Source organism: Anabrus simplex, chromosome 2 (genome assembly GCF_040414725.1).
Source record: "Anabrus simplex isolate iqAnaSimp1 chromosome 2, ASM4041472v1, whole genome shotgun sequence".
NCBI classification, from domain to species: Eukaryota; Metazoa; Arthropoda; class Insecta; order Orthoptera; family Tettigoniidae; genus Anabrus; species Anabrus simplex.
The window spans coordinates 1,221,432,860-1,221,455,756 of NC_090266.1; the positions used below are offsets into that span (position 1 = coordinate 1,221,432,860).

The 22,897-nt window shown below is 38.6% G+C and overlaps 1 protein-coding gene across 2 annotated transcripts in view; it reads left to right on the forward strand.

The window, feature by feature from the left end:
* LOC136864812 (uncharacterized) overlaps positions 1-18,773 on the forward strand; it is a 163,176-nt gene extending 144,403 nt beyond the window's left edge. For both annotated transcript variants that reach the window (XM_067142237.2, XM_067142238.2), the window contains 3 exons: positions 9,644-9,757; positions 18,058-18,376; positions 18,468-18,773. In XM_067142237.2, the coding sequence (XP_066998338.1) occupies positions 9,644-9,757; positions 18,058-18,376; positions 18,468-18,715 (681 nt within the window). In that variant the 3' untranslated portion in view covers positions 18,716-18,773. The remainder of the gene's footprint in view (positions 1-9,643; positions 9,758-18,057; positions 18,377-18,467) is intronic.
* The last annotated feature ends 4,124 nt before the right edge of the window (positions 18,774-22,897 follow it).

Sequence of the window (22,897 nt, forward strand, 5' to 3'; positions counted from 1 at the left end):
CGCTACTGGATTTCAGTGGTGCATTTGATACAATAGACTTACAGCTACTAATTAAGAAAATGGAATCTTACTTGTTTGACCCTTTAGTACTGAAGTTTTTACGTCATATTTGAAAGATCGGAGGCAGCGGGTGATAACTTGCAAAAGAAATTCAGAATGGCATACAAGGAAAGTTGGCACGCCACAAGGTAGTACTTTAGGACCGTTGCTTTTTACATTGTATATCAATGACATTTCATCTTCTCTAAAAACGTGTAATTATCACCAATATGCTGATGATCTCCAAATTTATTACCATTGCAGCTTAAGCGAATTACCAAATGCAGTAAAATGCATAAATCATGACATGAAAAAACTCAGTGAATATGCTCTCGCAAACAGACTTCTCATAAATCCATCAAAATCGCAAGCTATCATTGTCGGTTCCCAGAAGCTCTTACACAAGATCAACGATTCAATCATTCCTCCTTTACAAATAAATAATAGCACAATTCCGTACAGTAAAACAGTGAGAAATCTTGGGGTGACTATGACTGAAACTCTAAATTGGACAGAACATATCAAAAACGTAAGTCAGAAGGTGTTTGCTACTCTACACCCACTGAAATTAAATAAAGATATTATACCACTAAACATGCAGCAAAGATTAACACAGACCCTAATTCTTCCTGTCCTTGACTACTGTGATGTTATCTTGGTAGACGCTACTAAAGAACAAACTAGGAAACTGCAGCGTATTATGAATTGTTGCCTTAGATTCATTTTTAACCTAAGGTATGATGTGCATATTACTCCTTATTATCAAGCACTGCACTGGTTAAAACCTGATAAGAGACGTAAATATCATATACTTGTCTTAATACACAAACTCCTGCATAGTAACTCCCCCCAGTATATTTCATCTAAACTTCACTTCCTCTCTTCCTTCCATAATCGTAACACTCGCTCGGGCTCCACTTTAGCTATTCCTCTTCACCACTCTTCTGTGTATAATAAATCTTTCATTGTAACCGGTTCCAGGCTTTGGAATTCCCTGCCAGTAAGTGTCAGGGGCATTGACTTCTTCCTCAAATTTAAAATATCTTGCCGAGACTTCCTGTTGAGAGTTACCGAATGAAGTGTGTATTGGTGTGTATTGTGTGCGTGTGATTGGTAATTGTAAAATTAAAAATTGTTTCTGTTAGTTTTATATAATGTAAACGTAAGGGTAGTTGATAAGTGTGTACATTGTAAGTGTGTGTGCAAGTGTCTGTGTGAGATAGAAAAGAGGACTGAAGTAATAAGCTAATAAGCTGCGTATTGTGTGGGTGTGTAACTTAAGCTTAATGTAGGAAATAGTATAAGTAGTGTAATTAGTATAATTAGTAATAGGCAACCTTAATATTATTTGTTGTATTGTGGTTAAGTGTAAAAGAGGGCCGTGTGCCCTAACTTCGCCACATGAAAGAAGCCATAATAAATAAATAAATAAATAAATAAATAAATAAATAAATAAACATTACCAGCTTTGATTTTGTTGGTACTTTGGGATCCCAGAGGAGTGTTCATACTTGCTAGTAAAGGTGAGAGCCCTTCTGCACTTTATTTGCCACCTCCTTTGTGGCTAGTGTATCTTGAGATATTACGTTGCCGAGGTATGTAAAGCTTTCTACATTTCCTAGTGGATGGTTTCCTAGCATGATGTTTGCTGGTCGTCCCTCTCTGTTTATTGCCACCGTAACTGTTTTGGGTTTGCATATCTTGAGATTGAACTCCTGACTCCCGGAACTTAACCTTCCCTTCATTGAGTCTCAAATGTACTTGTTCCTCAGTTTCTCCCCAGATCATAACATCATCAGCGAAAGCCATTGCATTTAGTTCATCAGAGGTTTTCTTGGATGTTCTTCATTATGTCATCCATGATGGTGATAAACAATCATGAGGATAGTGCACTGCCTTTTTCTGGACTCCACTTTTGGACTGGAACCAGGATGAATGTCCGTCACTCATTCGCACGCAGCTGAACTTTCCTTATCAGTCCTTCTGGACACTGAAGATTAGGTCTGTTGTGGACCAGTACTGTTCCTCTTCTAACTGTGGCTCTAGGATGACTCTTAAATTTGCTCTTTAAGATTTTCTAATTTAAAAATACACTCCGTTTAACACTTCCCCTTAAGTGGATTTTCAGAAAACAAATTATGCGCATTCCTTTGCTTGCACATCATCATCATCATCGGTTTGCCCTTCCAGCGAGCCGGGTAGGGTGTTTGAAAACGAGCGTCTTCCAAAGTTGCCTATTCAGAAACATTTCGTTGTCCAAGACAGATTCCCAATTCCATCCTCTTCTCTCCACGTCTTCCCTCAGTTGGTCCATCCATCTTCTTCTTGGTCTTCCAGCTGGTCTTCTACCTGTTATTCTCTTTTCCAAATAAGCACATGGTAACCTTGTGCTATTCATTCGTTTAACATGCCCAAACCATTTAAGTCTAGATGACCTAAGTCTTTCCTCCATTGATTCATTTAGACCTAGATTAGATCGGATCTCATCATTTTTCACATGATCAAGTCGGGTCTTTTGGAGGGCAGTTCTAAGAAATTTCATTTCACAGGCTTGAATCCTACTATAATCCTTTGATGTTAGTGTGCAGGTTTCCAGAGAATATGTAAGGATAGGAATGAAATATGACTTGTACAGGGTCATTTTTGTTCTTTGTGGGACTTTCTGATCCCATAGTAGGTGTCTAACGATGCTGTAAAAGTTAGAGCCTTTGGTTACTCTGTTTGTTATTTCTCTCTCAGCTCTGTTATTACTAGCGATTACGCTTCCTAAATAACTGAATTGGTGTACTACTTCAACTTGGTGGTCCTGTATTTTTATGTTGCATTCTGTATAATGTCTGCTGATTTTTAATGCTACTGTTTTTGATGGGTTCAATTTCATTCCATAGTCATCAAACTTCTTACACCATGCATTCAGATTATTTTGCACTCCCTCCTCTGTTTCATCCCATATTGCCACATCGTCTGCAAACACCAGAGCCTGAAGATCTTTATTACCTTTTCCTTTTAGTTCCTTTAAAATGGTATCCATAACTGCTATGAATAGAAGTGGTGACAAGGCACTTCCCTGTTGTACTCCTTTGGTTGTATTGAACCATTCAGAGTGACCATCTCCAATTCTGACACAGCTTTTACAATTACTATATAGCATTTGGATCTTCCTAATAAGGTACTCTGGTACACCAAGTTTTCTAAGACTTTTCCAAATAGTTGATCTAGGAACATTATCATACGCCTTTTCAAGGTCCATAAACACAATAATTAGGTCTTTTCCTCTTTCCCAGTGTTTCTCTGCCAACATCCTCAAAGCAAATATCAGATCTGTTGTGCTTCTTCCTGTCCTAAAACCATGTTGTTCCTCTTCTAAGATAGGCTCTAGTGTATCCCTTACTCTGGCTTCAATGATCTTCTCCATAATTTTAAGGCCGTGTGATAGGAGGGTAATGCCTCTGTAATTTTCACTTTTCCTTCTACTCCCTTTCTTAAAGATAGGAACTATCACCCCTTTTGTCCAATCTTCAGGTATTTCATTATCCTTCCATATTGTTCTGAGAACTCTATACAGCCACTGTATTCCGGGTGGACCAGCAGCTTTAATCATGTCAGCTGTAATTTCATCAGCTCCTGCTGACTTACCACTTCTCATCCTGTGGAGAGCTTGCTCTACTTCTGTCCATGTAATTGGGATATCTTCCTCTATTGTTTTCTGTCCTACATCCTCAACAGAGATCTCTTTAGGGCCATTTAGGAGCTTGTCAAAATACTGCCCCATTGTATCCGTGATATCTTTCATATTGCGAACTATATTCCCATCTGCTGTCTCCAGGGCTGTAATTGCTTCTTTATCTGATCTTTTACTTTTAACTATTCCATATATCATTTTCATATTCCCTTTACTGTCTTCTTCCAGTTTAGTTGTAAATTCTTTCCAACTTTTCTCTTTTTCTTCCCGTACAATTCTCTTGACTTCCAACTTTCTGTATCTATATTCCTTCGCTATCTCTTCCAATTTATTGTTGTCTATTTGGTCACTGTTGATTCTTCTGTCAGACTTAGCCACATCAAGAAGTTTTTTGGCTTTATTCCTTTTCATTATGGCTTCTTTCACTTGCACAGGAGATTCCAAATACCAATATTGATGTCTGTAACATGTTATATTTTTGAGATATACTGTAGATATACTCATTTTAGAAATTCACCCCCTTGCCGGACACTCCTGTTCATGCCCCCGTAAGTAGATTTTTTTAAAGTGTTTATTTTCATGACTGTAACTTCTTCAGTCTTTGAGATATAAGTATCCTCATAAAAGGTATTCAACCCCTTGTTCACCTTTTTTAAACCCCCTTAAGAGGATTTTCTGAAAAGAAAAAAAATACATGTTTACTTATTATTAAAGGAGATTCCAAATACCAATTTTCACGTCTTTAAACGGTTATGTTTTTGAGATATACTCATTTTAAAAATTCACTCCCCCCCCCCCCACCCCCGCCATTTTCACCCCTTTAGCGATGGAATAACCAAAAATGCTCCCTTAGTGAGCACCTACATTGTAATATAAATGTATCCACAAGATTTAATACATTGGAGACGGCCATATTTGAACGTGCTATCCTCCATAAATTGCAGGATTGTTAATGATTTTTGATGATAACTTTTGGAATATTTAGAAAAATCACACTTTCTTCTACACAAAAATGAGTTGTAATTATCATAATAGCGCAGCAGTTTTTAAATATAAAGTTATGAAGATAATAAGTTTTACAAACGGAAAAAAAAATCTGACACAGCTATGGATGCCAGTTCGGTTAATATTTTGAAATCTGTCTAATATTGTGGACACATCTGCTGAAACACACTAATACAGATTCTAACCTAAATGGTCAGTTAGCATCGATATCCTCCCTTGCGAACCAAGTGACCTTGCACGGTGTGGAGACTTGCACGTCCCATTGAAGCAGATACAAGATTAATTACATGTTGAAGCAGATAGCCGAGCCACAGGTGCAACCATATCACTTGGGTATCTGTCAAGAGACCAGACTAACAAATGGTTCATCGAAAGGGGGGTAGCAGCTTTTTGGAAGTTGCAAGGGCGGCAGTCTGGATGATTGACTGATATGGCCTAGTAATAATACTCAACATGGCATAGTTGTGTTGATACTGCTACACGGCTGAAAGAAACGGGAAACTACAGCCATAACTAACTCCCGAGGACATGCAGCTCTCTCTGTATGAATGATGTAATGATGATGGCTTCCTCCCCGGTAAAATATTCCCCCATTCGGATCTCCGGGTGGGGACTACACGAGAGGGGTCAATCATCAGGAAGATGGATACTGACGTTCTGTAAGTCGGAGCGTGGAATGTTAGAAATTTGAATTGTCGTGGTAGGTTATAGAATCTGAATGGGGAGATGGATAGATTAAAGTTAGATGTAGTTGGTATAAGCGAAGTACGTTGGCAGGAAGAGCAGGATTTTTGGTCAGGGTGACTACAGAATTATCAACACAAAATCAAAAAGGTAAAATGCAGGAGTTGGTTTAATAATGAATAAGAAAATAGTGCAGCGGGTAAGCTACTATGACCAGCATAGTGAGAGGATTATTGTTGTCAAGATAGACACCAAACCAATGCCCACCACAATAGTGCAGGTCTATATGCCCACTGGTTCAGCAGATGATGAAGAAATTGAAAGAATATATGAAGATATAGAAGATTTAATACAATATGTAAAAGGTGATGAGATTTTAATTGTGATGGGAGAGTAAATGCAGTGGTAGGCCAATGAAGAGAAGGTAATACAGTAGGACAATTTGGATTGGGACAAAGGAATGAAAGAGGAAGTTGGGCTGGTTGAATTCTGCACCGATCATAATTTAGTCCTTGGTAATACTTGGTTCAAACACCACAAACGACATCTGTATACATGGATGAGACCTGGAGACATTGGAAGGTATCAAATAGACTTCATTATGATTAGGCAGAGATTCAGAAATGAAATGTTGGATTGCAAAACTTTCCCAAGAGCAGACATGGACTCTGACCACAATTTGTTAGTCATGAAATGCTATCTGAAGTTGAAAAAAGGAAGGAATGCAAAAAGATTGGATCTAGACAAGTTGAAAGAAAAGAGTGTAAGGGATTGTTTCAAGGAACATGTTGCACAAGGACTAAGTGAAAAGACTGAAGGAAACACAATAGAGGAAGAATGGACAGTCATGAAGAATGAGGTCTCTAGGGCTGCTGAAGAAATGCTAGAAGAAAGGAAAGATCAAGTAAGAATCAATGGATAACTCAGGATATACTGGTCTTGATTGACGAACGACGAAAGTACAAGAATGAAGAGGGCAGAAAGGAATACAGGCGATTAAAGAATGAAGTGGATAGAAAGTGCAGGGCAGCTAAGGAAAAATGGCTGAAGGAGAAGTGCAAGGATGTTTGAAGGTTGTGTGGTCATAGGAAAGGTAGATGCTGCATACAGGAAAATCAAGGACACCTTTGGAGAAAAGAAATCTAGGTGTATGAATATTAAGAGCGCAGATGGGAAACCACTTCTAGGAAAAGAAGACAAGGCAGAAAGATGGCAGGAACATATCCAACAGTTGTATCAAGGTAATGACGTAGATGATATGGTTCTGGAACAAGAACAGGTTGTTGATGGTGATGAAATGGGGGACCCAATTTTCAGGTCAGAATTCAACAGAGCTTTTAGAGACCTAAATAGGAACAAGGCACCTGGAAATGATAATTTTCCCTCTGAATTACTGACTGCCTTAGGACAAACCAGCATGGCAAGGTTATTCCATTTAGTGTGTAAGATGTATGAGACAGGAGAAGTCCCATCCGATTTTCGGCAGAATGTTGTTATACCTATTCCCAAGAAAGCCGGTACTGTCAAGTGTGAAAACTACTGCACCATTAGTTTAATATCTCATGCCTGCAAAATTTATTATTTACATATTATTTACAGAAGAATGGAAAGGCAAGTTGAAACTGAGCTGGTAGAAGATCAGTTTGGATTCAGAAGAAATTTTGGAACACGTGAAGCAATCCTGACTTTACGTCTGATCTTAGAGGATCAAATAAAGAAGGACAAGCCCAGGTAAATGGCTTTCGTAGATCTAGAAAAGGCATATGATAATGTTAATTGGACCTAGCTATTTGATATTCCGGAGGTGATCGGGATCAGATGCAGAGGATGAAGAATTCTCTATAATCTGTATAAAAATCAGTCTGCAGTGATAAGAATAGAGGGCTTTGAAAAAGAAGCAGCAATCCAGAAAGGAGTGAGGTAAAATTGCAGCTTGTCCCCCCTACTTTTCAATGTTTATATAGAACAGGCAGTAAAGGAAATCATAGATGAATGTGGGAAGAGAATCACGATCCAAGGAGAGGAAGTCAAAACCCTGAAATGTGCTTATGATATTGTGATTTTATCCAAGACTGCAGAAGATCTGGAGAAATTGCTGAATGGTATGGACAGAGTCTTGGGTAAGAAGTACAAGATGAAAAAAAAAAAGTCCAAAATGAAAGCAATGGAGTGCAGTCGACCGGAGTCTGGTGAAGCAGGAAACATTAGATTAGCGAATGAAGTCTTATTGGAAGAAGATGAATATTTTTACTTTGGTAGTAACATAACATGCGATGGCAGAAGTAAGGAGGACATAAAATGCAGGCTAGCACAAGCAAGGAAGAACTGTGCTCACTTCGAACATTGATATAGGAATTATAAAGATGTTTTTGAAGACTTTCGTCCAGAGTGTGGCATAGTATGGAAGTGAAACATGGACGATAACTAGCTCAGAAAGAAAGAGAGTAGAAGCTTTTGAAATATGGTGTTACAGAGGAATGCCGAAGTCGAGGTGGATAGATCGAATCACGAATGTGGAGATAATGAATCGAATTGGTGAGAGGAGATCGATTTGGCTAAATTTGACCAGAAGAACAGATAGAATGATCGGAAACATGTTAAGACACCCAGGACTTGTTCAGTTGGTTTTTGAGGGAAGTGTAGGTGGTAGGAATGGTAGGGGTAGACCAAGGTACCAATATGACAGGCAGATTAGAAGAGATGTAGGATGTAGTGGTTATGTAGAAATGAAAAGTTAAGCACATGATGGGGTGGCATTAAGAGCTGCATCAAACCAGTCTATGGACTGATGACTCAATAATATCCTTGTTTATAACCAGTAATTTGCTTTCCCACTGTTCCTTGTTTGACGACTTGGTTGCATCAAGTTGCTGCATTATCATCCCAGTCCCTAGTTTGTGATTTTACTTTTCCTTTGCCAGGCGAGTTGGCCATGCGGTTAGGGACGTGTAGCTGTGAGCTTGCATCGGGGAGATAATGGGTTCAAGCCCCACTGTCGGCAGCTCTGAAGATGGTTCCCGTGGTTTCCCATTTTTACCCCAGGCAAATGCTGGGGAAGTACCGTAATTAGTGCCACGGGCACTTCTTTCCTACTTCTAGGCCTTTCCTAGCCCATCGTCGCCATAACACCTATCTATGTCGGTGCAACATAAAACAAATTGTAAAAAATGGATGCACTTTTCCTTTCTTTACTGAAAGCGAGACACTGATATTAGCAGCATAAAATTAATATTTTAATAGGCCTACTTTGGTATCAATTTAAGTTTAGTCTTTGTCGAGTTTATTTGTCAAGTCCTTCTTCCTGTTTTTTCTTTCTTTCAACATCTGCGACCACCGCACAGGTTAAGCACGAAACAAATTATTCTGCGATATTGGTTTGTGCTGTGTTTCATGATCAGGTTTTTTATTTATATTTTGACTTTAGAATAAATTTAAATGTTAACATGTTTAACTAATCGACGCAAAATATGACAACCTTGCTTTTGACAGCGCTCACTTGCCTTTTAAACGACACGCGCCCCTTGTGTCCAGAGTAAAGGAACCGACTGTCAACCCTCATTATCACTGGGGCGGGCAGACTGACAACCCTCATTATTACCAGGGTGGGCCAAGTTTTGAGATCAGAAGATACCGCGTGGGTATACGTTGAGCGTCAGGACTATACACAAACAAGCGTGCCTCTCAAACACACACTCTTCCTGTCCACAAGTACCGTACGTACTTTCCCGCCCATTTCACAGCTGAGAGTCAGTGATGACGCAGCCCCAGGATATGTAGGAATGTGGCAGTGTTATCAATGCCTTGAAAGAAGAGCTCCCGACTTATGCTTATAACTAGTACATTTTATGCTTATAGAAGCATTCAACAGTACCTTAGTGAAGTCACAGCTCGCTGAAACGGCAGCTACAATTTTGTAGGTACAGTGAAAACATGCCCTTGAATTCTCCAAGCTCTGTCTGCAGCAATGATACAGCGCACCCGTAGTTTCTACGAGCTGCATCTCTAATGTGTTAATTTCTTTATGTCCATTAGTTTTGGCTCGGCGGTGATGAATCAGTCAGGACAAGTTGTATATAATTCTGAATTGAAGTTTAATCTTTTTTTCAAAGCTGTACCTATTTGGTTTGATCCAAGAACATGCTTTTATAACTGTTCAGTGTGGAGTTTAATGTGAAGCCATCTTTAATGAAGATAAGGTGTGTAATATAACTTCTTTCTTTCTTTCTGTATTAGCTCTTGGGTCATTGCAATAGCAGCCGATGCACTGTGGTGAACTACGATTTGAGTGTGTTCCCATCTCACGTTGAAGAGGAGAGACTACATGCATTCCGGCCTTTGATCATACAGGTTAGTTGTGCTACATGCCAAATATTGTTTGTTGAAAAGAATTTAAATTCTTTGTTTTCACTTGGAGCTTGTTACTGGGTGCACTGCCATTTAAGTGTGCATTTGTTAACAGTACAGAACATCAGGATAGGGTAGACTGGGTGATATCAGTAAAACTGAGCAAACTCTCTGGAGGAAAAAACTCGTTACTTTGTTGAATGAGCAATATCTCTGTTTCGCATCAATAAAAAAGTTAATGCGTGCCAAGTAGTTTACCCTGCTTATTGCTATTTTGCAGCACATACAAATGTGCACTAGTACAATTTGGGGGTAACATAAATAAAGAATATTTTAAGATTACCATTGAAGTTTCAAAAATCATGATGAGCTGTTCAGAAGGTGGTGAGGTTGAATTACTATCAAGGTTAATTGACATTCTAAAAGAACATCCCCATAGGATGGTTTTGATCTGTATTGAATTGTGATCACAATAATAATTATAAAATTAATGTTGTAATTGTCCACCTTTTCAATACTATAATATGCAATATTATAGTAATTCAGTGTAATTCAAAAATATTGCATATTATAGTATTGAAAAGGTGGACCATTATGACATTAATTTTATAATTATTATCGATAATCATCCCACATTCGAAGTCTGTTAACTTGTGGCATGTTGCCATCTTCCCGACATTGGTGTCTGTGACAGACTGCTCAGCTACGCTGCAGCTAGCTGCAACACTCAGGGGTCATACACGGCACATTTTCTTATGGGACACACCTTCCCTTGACTTTCGGCCACTCAGTGTGTATATTTAATGTATTTAATATGTTTAATAATAAACAAGTCTACCAAATCACAAATATATTTTAAAAGCATGACGTCAAAATAGCCTTCAAAACTTGTAACAGAAACACAGATATTTTATACAATACCAATTCTATTAATCATAGCAATAAGTTCACCAAGTCAGGTGTTTTTCGACTCAGTTGTAATAATTGTAATGCATCTTATGTCGGTCAAACAGGAAGGAGCTTCCATACAAGATACTTAGAGCATGTTAATGCTCTGAAATATAACAGATACTAACCATAAGTTCACTAATATCAACCAAGACATGAAAATTCTCTTAAGTTATACAGAAAGGCCCCCTGCTCAATATTACGGAAAATTGTTTTATCCATCTGGAACAGTTTTCCAATCCTAAATTCAATATAAATTAAATTTCAGAGAAATCAAACATTTTATTTGACCTTTCAATTCATATCTTTAGTAATCATGACTCAGATTAAAATAATTTTCTTTTATCTCTTTAAACTCCCTTCTCAGCAGCAGTCTTTCTTTCCGCATCCCTCAGCCCCACCTTATACACCCCTTCTCTCCTTCTCCACGCCCTCCCCTTCCCCTTCTCACCCTATCTACTCCTTTGTTTACATTGCCTGCTTCCTACAAGAAGTCAGTGCTTATTTTACAGCAGACATTAGATATACTGTACATTTCACTATAGAGGTGTCTTATATTTTTTCTCCTTTTTAATTTCTTTTCTGTATGTTTATTCATTCCTAATTCTGGCTATAATTTCCAGATTTACTTCTTTGCTTGAGGTCCTAAGTCAATATTGTTATTGTATGTATTTTAATGTTATAATTATTCCTGCAACATTGTCTTTGTCTGGTATACATATGTTTTAGTTATCACATAATCTGTTTAATTTTTATTTGGCTGAAGATGGCCACTAAGTGGCTGAAACTAGTTCCAAAACTGATGTAATATTATGTACTTGATACTGTCAATTTATTTCTGATATATAGTATTCATCAATAGGACTGACCGCTAATAACATAGACATTTGAGAATTAAATTTTAGGCCTTCCCCTAAATTACCATTTTTGCCAGGCTGACTGGCTCAGACGGTTGAGGCGCTGGCCTTCTGACTCCAACCTGGCAGGTTTGATCCTGGCTCAGTCCGGTGGTATTTGAAGGTGTTCAAATACGTCAGCCTCATGTTGGTAGATATACTGGCGTGTAAAAGAACTGCTGCGGTACTAAATTCCGGCACCTGTGTGTCTCTGAGAACCGTAAAAGTAGTGTTGGTGTGTTCTTCCTCTGATACATCCACCATCATCTTTCCAAACTTATTTCTCTTCATTATAGTTTCCTCCAATTTCTAAATCTTTGTCATTAAGATGTTTAACCCATTTTAGTCCAATGGGTCATATACGGTCCATAGTGCTTGGATTTTATTTCTCTTGTATAATGCCATTTTTCTACATTAATGATCACAGTAATACAAATGGGACATTCTGAAATGGATATAATTATTTGCAAGCATATAGGCTTTGGGATGTGCTGTGTAAAACCTGTTTTGAGGTTACTGGAAGACAGAGTTTTGAAATTAATTTCAGTTAGAATAAAATTCTAACATATCACTTTTTGAATAGCGTCAAATTATCGAAAAAAAGTATGTCTCAGTGCTTTAGAAGTGATATTTTACTCGTAGTTATGTCGGTAAACGTCAAATTGAATGCTGGAATCAAAAACGATCCATGCTGTAAATACTACAATTTCTCAATTATTTTTGAAATTCCTTTTTGAGATAAATTACTCTTAAATGAATGGATAGTAACAAAAAAGACATGTATTTTGTAAGTATTTCTAACCTTGGCCTAAAATGGGTTAACCACATTATGTGGAATGAAACAGCACACAATGGTGGTGTGAATAAAAATGAGTCTAAGCGAGTGAGCGTGTGCTCACCGAGTGCTCGAGTGTCTTCCTGCCGATGAGCTTCCACTCCGCATTTGCGGCGAATAAAAGTACAGAATGGGAGCACAGCATACACTCGAGTGTCTGGAGCAGCCACTCACGAGGGAACACATACATATGTTACACTCGGATTCGGTTGAAATTTGGTAGGAACATTCGTGGGAGGCAATAGAATGCTAAGGTGAAAATTGCATTTGCCCAGCGCAAGTTTAAATGCCAAAATTGAACAAATAAATAGTCGTAAAATTAGAAGTGCCGCGGAAATATCGGGGTGTGGCGGAGAGGTAGGGAGGAGCGAACCAGCGGACATGAGCCAACCGGGCTGCGTCGAGCTGAGCCAGCAACCAGGCAGCGTATTTTAGTGCGTTCCCCTTAACTTTCCGATCGGATGTGCAAAACGTAAATATGAAAACAGCACACGACACAAGTGTACAAAGGACGATGTTTGAACAACGATGCCAATAAGGTTTGAAAAATTACAATGAGTAACAAGAACTCGGGCGTGAATTTTTCAAACCTTATTGGCATCGTTGTTCAAACATCGTCCTTTGTATACTTGTTTCATGTGCTGTTTTCATATTTACGTTTTGCACATCTGATCGGGAAGTTAAGGGGAACGCGCTAACCTTACGCTGCCTTGCTGCTGGCGCAGCTCGTTACAGCCTGTTTGGTTCACGTCCGCTGCTTCGCTCCTCCCTACCTCTCCGCCACACCCCGATACTCCTGCGGCACTTTTAATTTTACGTCTATTTATTTGTTCAATTTTGGCATTTAAACTTGCACTGGGCACATGCAGTTTTCACCTTAGCATTCTACAGCCTCCCACGAATATTCCTACCACATTTCAACCGAATCTGAGTGTAACACATGTATGTGTTCCCTCGTCAGTGTCACTGATTAAGGTCGTGCATGTGCCATGTATATAACACCTTAGACTGTGATAACACTTCGATGACTTCCAGGTAGTTCAATGCTTAACATGGCAGACGACAGTGTGAAATTCCAGTCAGCTTTTATCTCCATTTTAAAGGAACATACAATTATGTTTGCAAAGTCACAGTTACCGGATAAGAAGAGCAAGAAAACAAGTGCAATAAGTGCAGTTCAGTGTGAACTACTCGCTAGATTTAACATAAACATTTCTGTGCAACAACTGTCTGATTGGCTGAATGGTCAGCATTGAGGCCTTCGGTTCAGAGAGTCCTGGCTGGGTCGGGGATTTTAATCGCCCTTGATTAATTCTTCTGGCCCAGAGACTGGGTGTTTGTGTTTGTCCCAACACTTTCCTCTTCATATTCGCACAACACACTATGCAACCAACCACCACAGAAACACGCAATAGTGATTACATACAACCATCAGGGTGTCAGGAAGGGCATCCAGCCGTAAAACAGGGCCAAATCCACATGTGCGACGCAATTTGCACCCGCGACCCCACAGAGGTAGAAAAAGCCGTAAAAGAAGAAGAATTTCCATACAACAATTGTTGGTAAAAGATTACAAAACGTGAAAAGACTGAAATATAAAGTAGAATTAAAGTGTACGGGAAACAAATGTATATCGTTAAAATGATGAGAGAAGCAGCTGATGAATCTGATGCAAGGGGAGAATAATCGGCCGTCTGAAAGGCAGGAAATCATAGCCTGAATATTAAGATATTGATAAATTGAGGAAAATGATGTAACATAAATAACAAAAATTAATGATGATGGAAATAATATATATTGACAGTTGAATGTAATTTTTAAGGAGCCAGATCTGCAGGGCCGGATGAGTTGGCCGTGCGGTTAAGGGTGCGCAGCTGTGAGCATGCATCCGGCAGATAGTGGGTTCGATCCCCACTATCGGCAGCCCTGAAGATGGTTCTCCATGGTTTCCCATTTGCACACTAGGCAAATGCTGGGGTTGTACCTTAATTAAGGCCACGGCCGCTCCCTTCGTACTCCTACGCCATTCCTATCCCATCGTCGCCATAAGATCTGTCTCTGTCGGCGCGACATAAAGCAAATTGTAAGATCTGTAGAAGTTGTCATCTCTTCGACTTCCAACAGAGGCGTCATAATTCTGTAAACATCGGAATTCCTCCAAATTCAGAGGTCATAGACAGAACCAGGCCGTGATACATCTACACTGGTTGAGTTCTTCCTTTCCATTGCAAGTGGCCTGTACATTAATGCTAGGGACGCCTTTTCTGTATATGTAGTCATTCCCACGAACATGTGGCTTCTGAATTTCTACATGAGTACAGTCTACAGTCCGACAGCATAAGGGAAGCTAAAACGTTCTTTCCACTTAGCCCATGCTTCTTGCATCCAAGCAACATTTGTTGGAATTTTATCTATCAATCTGCTTTCATTTCTGTTCATGTCAAAACCTGCAAAAATGTTTTTGATGCAGTGCTCCGAGATGTCTTCAACTTCACCCTGAAGCCCAGGGTCACCAACATAATGCAGGAAGATTTACTTTTTTCTTCATTTGTTAGTGCACCACCTCTTGTTTCTTTGGAGTGCACAAGGAAATGCTCCGCTAATCATTCAGCATGCTCCTTGAAAATCCGCAACCTTTTTCCAGTCATCTGGCTGGGTCACGAATGGAACTAATGAACTCCCATCTAGCGGCGAGGATAGGAATCGTGCCGGCTGCCGAAGCCTGTCGCACTCCTTTGGGGTAATGATTAATGACTGACATATGAAATGAAATTATATTGGAGAGTGTTGCTGGAATGAAAATGACAGCAAAATCTGGAGTACCCGGAGAAAAACCTGTCCCGCCTCCGCTTTGTTCTGCACAAATCTCGCATGGGATGACCGAGATTTGAACCACGGAACCCAAAGGTGAAAGGCTGGCACTCTGCTGCCTGAGCCACAGACGGTCTTCAGCATGGTCCTCACTGGACCTATATAACTCTGTAATCAAGTTGAGATGATTCTCTTTGAAGTTTATATAATTTTCTTTTCCGATTAACTACCACCATAACCTCTGCCATGCCACTGAACTTGATACTGTCACTTGGAGTCACCTACTGAATTAGCTCAAGGAAACATGAGCAGGCGCTTACCCAGAAAGAGTGCCTGTTTTATCTTTATTCACCAGAAATCTGGAGCACCCACTCTGCTACTTGAGTGGCTGGAGTGTCTGCTCAAGGTCAGAGGTCTACTCTGAGTGACTGCTTCCGACTGGCGGTTTTTATTCACCTCATTGCGAGTGCCTGCTCTAAATTAGTGAGTAAATAGTGTGAGCTCATTTTTATTCACACCACCCAATAACTGAAAAAAACATTTTCTGTTCCTAATCTTATTTTCCTTCGGAGGGTAGGAAAATGTCTCTCCTGACCAAAATACCTTCCTTTTATTACACATTTCTTATGCACTTAGTGTAAGATCTCGCTTCTGGGTTAGAAACTTTCCTTCAGAGTGTCATTGGCCTAGGTTGGTCTTATCCAACATCACCAAAAAGTAGCGCATTTGCATCATAGTTGTCCACATGCAGAAATCTTGTCCTGATCAAGGCCAAGTAGCTTCAACACTTGTAAATACTTCTTTAGAATTACATGTAGCCAGTACATTAACACAGGGGATCCCTTTCCTGTTAATAGTCATCTCTGTGAATGCTTTCTTTATCAATAGATGAGTACAATCAACAGCCCCAATTGCAGCAGGTCGTCGCCATAAGACCTATCTGTGTCGGTGCGACGTAAAGCCCCTAGCAAAAAAAAAAAAAAAAAAAAAAAAAAAATTGCAGAATTGCAGCAGGAAAAGTATATTGTTTGTGCTGTTCAGCTTTTGCAGTCTCATGTTCATGGATAGTTTAAGGGAATATGATATACTTACTGCATTTACTCTCATATCGTCCGCAATTTTTATGCCAATTTTAAGGTCTCAAAATAGGGGGTGTAATATTTATGCAAAAAAATTTCAGTCAATTTTTTTTTAAAGACCTGGGACTTATTGTAGCCATTGAAACTATTATTAGAGAGGTATTAATATAATAACAAAGAGATGCCCCACAGTTGCCAGTACAGCTTTTGACTAGTACAACCGGTACATCCACCGTCAAATTAAACCTGGTAAATATTGCGCGAAAACATAGTTAAAATGAGCAGTGGTTTCAGTACAACTCCACTGAAGGCTGTAATGGAATTTAATGGTCTATCGTTATGTATGACGACATCAGACTGGGAGCAGATGGTGATGATGCTGCGGTTTTCCATCACATAGACTTACAATAATTGAAAATCCTCCACCTTTTTGATATTTTTTATTTGCAGTCTGAAGCAAATAAAAAGTATCAAAAAGGTGGAGGATTTTCAATTATTGTAAGTCTCTGTGATTAGAATTTGATACGGAAAATGAAGCTGATTACTTGCAATTTCCATCACATGCCGTGGAAATATTCATTGCAGTTTTATAATATCCAGCCCATTGTATTCAGTCCAATTACTTGCACCAAGTTACCATAGTAAATAATAATTGTGCTAAATGCCGAAATAATAGTTAAAAGTTAAAACGTTACTCAGGGAACATGCTCAAAGGATGACATATTTCGACCAGCTTACTTCTACATCATCACAATAAAAAACGAATGTAATTAACTTGTCATAGATTTCTTTTTCGAAACTGCAAATCTGACGTCAGATTTGAGTCAGCCTGATGAACTAGTTGGAAATGTGCATGCTGTGTTCCTGTGTCAGCGTGTTAGTGTGCCAGGTCTGTGATTCATCCTTTGCTTTTTCACGTGTTCTCATGAAGGCCACTGCGAGGTCAATGGCATCCCCATGCTGAGAAGACAGTGCGTCACTCATTAACGATTGTCACGTTACTGATACAACGTCATTAAAACACAAAAGCATTCGGTAACACGGTAATGCACACTGAATGGAATGAGTTATATTGGCTGTGTTGTTGAACTTATCTCATGAAATATTTTTCTGGATACACTCAAAAGTTTTTAACTTATTTACAAACCTACAAAAAACAAAGAAAGATTGAAACTGTACACGGAGGAAGATGAACTAAATATTGAATCGTGGCTTAATTGTTTCAGTTGTTTGGATTTTCTAAGGCAGACACCACTAAGGGTTTTGTTTATGCCGCAAAATATGTTTTGTTGAGAACAAAATCCTTCACTCTTTCTATTTAAGGCCAAAAATTTCATGATAAATAGTGATAGTCATTGCATAATGAATTCATGAACCTGGTGTTAATTATTAAAACAGTCATAAGAGAGACAGGAGTGTTTATATTCATATTATTATTATATTTTTTCTCTCTCTTAAAAAAAGAGAAAGCAAACAAGCAGTAGGTTGTATTGAAACACAGGACCTTCCCCATTTTTGTGTTTTGTATTTGACATGAACTTGCTGACATTTGTCTTCATAGTATGCTATGCTACTGTTCAGATGGTGACTATTTTCAACATGTTTTGAGCAGAAGTGACTTATGTCTAGTCATGCTGTTTATTCTAAAATGTGATTTTGAATGAGTTATTTTGAATAATATTAAAGTGTTCTTGATACCTATCTAAATGAATTAGTATTCTTTTAATTCTGCAGGATGCTTTGTGGAAGGCAGGAGCTGTGCTCTTTTTGGAGTGTGACTACCGTCTTGTGACTGGTCACATAGAACCTCTAGTGCAAGCAGCACTAGTTACTGGTGGGGGTGGTGTGACTAGTTGGCCAACAAAGTTTGCCACAACATCACTAACACATCCTAAAATGTTTGACTACTTCTGTACATCACCAGATAGCTTCCTCTTTCTACCCATGGTAGAGTCTTCTAGAATACTTATTTATAACAATTTTGGTATTCATAGAGAACTTATGCTGCCGTGGGTTAAGTGTGCACTAACTCGAGATTGTGTATACCCCATTGGTAAGTTTGATGTTTAGATTGTTGTAAAGCCTTTCATATTTCAGAACATAACTTCTTAAATATTTTTACTGATGTATATTGTAATGTGTAGGTGCTCAATCAGCAGGATGCCGGTTCAATAAGAAACCTCAGTACCGATACTCTGGGTGTCACCGATTTGATGGATCAGCTCTGAACATTGCATTGGGTCTTCATTTTGGGTTTGATGAGACACGGTATATTTACCAGGGTCAAGAAACTTTCTTTCGAAGAATAGGACCTGAGTTGGCTGCCGAAGAACTATCGGGACTAGACTGGAACAGCACTGATTCCACCATTACCAATAAAGACGGCACTTGAAGTTAGTTATTTCATGTATTTGTTCCTTGAAGTTTAAATATACTTGAGTTAAAACATTTTCAAGTTGTTATTTTTAAAAGGACACCTCTCTAAGTTGATATTTTACCTGAAATATGTTCCGAGGAGTTTCCCATATTCAAACTGAAGAAAGGCATTTTTAATTTCATAATAGAATTTCAAAAAATGTGGTATGAATGCTGTATATTCTGTTGTACTGAGTCAGGTGTCAGGTATATTTAGAGGCTAACTTGATGCAATATGGCAGAAATACCTCATTGAGAAGTGGATAAAATGGTACATATTAAGGCAATTAAATCTGGACATTTTCAGGAATGTTGCTTCTTGACAAGATTTCTAGAAATCTGCAGCACTGCTCTGTAAGGAAACTGCTAGCGCATCCCCCTCCCCCCTTGTGTTCTGTAATAAATGCTTGTTTTTTGTTCTAAGTATTGATTTAAGAGGCTCATTGACGTTTTCTAGTACATGTTTCTTTTCTCTGGAAAGTTCCTAAGAATCGCTGCATCATTATGGTATTCATGTGTAGGACATCCACTTTTATGGTTCATTAAAGTGACCTCCTCCTCTGCGTGTCTCTAATGGTTCATATGTGGCAGATAAGTGTGTAGTTTCTCCTCCTGGCCATTTCATTTATGACGGTGTAACGATGGAAGTATACTGACTGGACCTGAAGTATTTTATTATTATTATTACACAATTTTACACTATTTTATTAATGTTCAGCCATTATGGTCAAGAGTTTGCTTTACATCTCACCGACACAGATAGGTCCTATAGCGACAATGGGGTAGGAAAGGACTAGGAGTGGGAAGGAAGCAGCCATGGCATTTTCCTGGTGTGAAAATGGGAAACCACAGAAAACCATTTTCAGGGCTGCCGGAAGTGGAGTTCAAGCCCGCTGTCTCCCGGATGCAAGCTCACAGCTGCGCACCCCTAACTGCACGGCCAGCTCGCTCGGTCATTATGGTCAAGCTTATAGATTACAGTATTCTGCGAAACTAAAATTTCTAATCATTGCATAATGTTCAAATAGTGATCTTTTATATTTCGGGCATGTTGAATCTGGAACTCAAGTCAGTTTTCCTGTATCACATCAGGTTTTTTTGCAAAATTGAAATGAGTATATAAGACTCTCATGCATATACAGGGTTAATAACAGTCTATTATCACATATGAGAAATACTATTTTTTCTTTTTCTTTTTTATTCATCTGAGCACAGTTGATTAAGTTGGCCGTGCGGTTAGGCGCATGCAGCTGTGAGAGCTTGCATTTGGGAGATACTGCGTTCAAACCCCATTGTCAGCAGCTCTGGTTTTCCATGGTTTCCCATTTTCACACCAGGCAGATGCTGGGGCTGTAGATTAATTAAGGCCACGACTGCTTCCTTCCCTATCCCATCATCGCCATAAGACCTATCTGTGCCAGTGCGACATAAAGCGGATTGTAAATTTTTAAAAAGATTACAAGCAAATGTTATAATTTTAATTTGTTCTAAAAGCTTAGAAGTGCATCCTCCTTTTTTTCGGACCTATAAATTTGTTTTGACCCAGGAAATCAGGTGTGCATACTAGAACTGTTTTGAAAGTTCAATAGTTTGTTAGTACTGTATTAAGCACCCAACAGTTTGATTCCCAATAATTAATTTGACATAACATTTTAAATGCTAGCCTAGATTATCACACATTGTTGATTCAGCTTCTGTATGACAATTTTGTATGTCTGCACTTTTAACTTTTTCAAATTTCTATTAAGACAGCCTTTCAGGTCACTCTCTGAGTCTGAGAATTAAGTTGAGAGACAGGCCTGACTGTGATATTCGGCTTAGTCGCTGATGTACAGTTTGAATTTTCTTCTATGTCCATACTTGTTTGAGTTCTTTGTGAGACTTCATTAGCGAAAGTTGTTATTAGCAGGAGATATCATTGTTTCTTGAACTTCTGTGGTATAGAGATCTTTCTTAACTTTTGGTCTACAGTGGTGTTCAAAATTGACTTGTGTGTGGAAAGTCTTTGAAAATCTGTTGTGTGAATTTGAAAGAAAGTAAACAGAAATTGAGACATAATAATACAGTCCACTCTTGGTAACTGCAGACCTGCCAACAGTTATGAATCTTCCGTCATTTGTATGAATTTTATGATATTATTACGGTTGAGAGCAAAATTATTTTGGAAAATTGCCCTTGTTTTACTTTCCAAATGAAAAAAATGTACAAAAAATACAATCCACAGGGTGAATTGTGAAATCGCAATACGCAGATGGCCACAGTACGCTACATTCCCATCTTCCAACATGCCTTGCTTCCTGATTTTTGTTTGCCACCATACGCTGCTGTAATATTAAGGAATTCATTCAGTGCTCATGGATACTTCTTTTAGTTATTTATATTGTTGTTGAGTGTTTTCCTTCCCTTCCCTGTTATTCTGCAACTGAAATGAAGCATGCCTGTGCTTCCAACAACATAACTCCAAATAAAAAGACTGCTTCAAAAGTACCATGATAATCATACAATACTAAAGAAAGGCCATGATTGATCTCATTGAAAATTCGTGTTAACCACGTGTATTGTATTGTGTATTGTTGTGATTTTTCTGTTACCCATGGTGGTAGAGATTATTTCAGAAGGCATATTAAACTGGTGGGGATTTTGGGCTCAGGCATGGGAGGCCAGGCCTCCTTTACTTATATTTCAGAAGCAATCAGGATTTCCTGTGAACCAACTGAGGACCCAATTTATTTCTCATCAGAAGTTTGCGGCCAAATTTAATACCCTTTTGTTTGGATTCCCGCCACATAGCTAATAATAGTCATAGGATACAATGCAAGACCTACAGCGATGATTTGTATGGGAATGATTATTTGATGTAATTTAATGCACCAGCCTACATGGGACGCTGGTTGACGGTGTAAAGACTAAAAGTGAGAGCAATTGACAGTGGAGGCATGTATTGCCATGATAACCAGTAAACCTCCTATGCTAGCAGTCAAATTCTCAGCAGAAGCCACTCTCAGTCTGACCTCATTGTATAGCTCCTACAAAGCATAAGCAGTGACTTAAACTCTAATGTGGTACATCTAATATGTATGTGCGTTGAATGTTGTCATACCTAGCCTCTCCATTAAACAAACCCGCGAGCCACCACTGATATAGAATCTCTTAGACACAAATCATATGGAAAATAGGGCAGAAAATAGACTTATTACAATTTACTTTGTTAATACAGATGAAAAGATTGTTACAGAGTTTCTGTTTACATTATTTCTTGTTGTTCCAGTTGCAGTTTCTGATCGTGCAGGGAATTTGTTCTGATCAGTGTTTCTGGATTCAAAAACTGCACAAAAGTATGGCTGCAGCAAAGCAAAATCTACTGCACTAATAGTGTTTGACAAGTGGGTCAAAAACAAGACATTGTTTGATATATGCAAATTGTACCATTTTCCTTAGGTATTGATGCCAGGAATGATGCCAAAACTGTTAAGCTTTATCCTTTGTTGATTTGTTTTATAATATAGACTAGGGTCAAGTCTGCACTTTACTTTTATCATTATCAGAGAGTGCTAATAATACACGTGAAGGAATTTTTTCATTTGTTAATAATGAAATGTATTCTCTAAATATTCGTCGGGAAAATTTTACAGCTTTTGGTTCTGACAAGCCGACAACGCTCTGCAAATATATCTCGGCCAAGCAGTCTTCTGTTTTCATACAGAGATGTCCATGCCATCAGATTCATTTAGCTGCTTGAAAAGCTAATACTTATTTGCCAGTTGGTATTGAAAATTTTTGTTTCAGATGTTGAAAAACATTCCCTACCACAAAGCACTTTGAAAGTATGTGGAGAGATATTTGGTGTTAAACCTAAAGTGATCTTTAAATATGTAAATACCTGTTAGCTTTATCTTCTTGGGAGTATTACCACAATTGCGGAGCAGTGGGAAGCTCTAACCCTAATGTTTTGCAATGAACACCCCCCCCGCCCAAAAATGAGCTCACAAGACAATATGAGATAATTTATTCTTGATCGTAGGAGAAAGTTATATTCTTGTTTTCTTTCTTCAGAATTTTTAATAACGTAAATATATTTCTACAACAAGATGTTCCACTTGCGCATGTGTTGACAGTTGAATTTAATGGTCTTTTAACAGACATGCCGGTGAGGTGTATT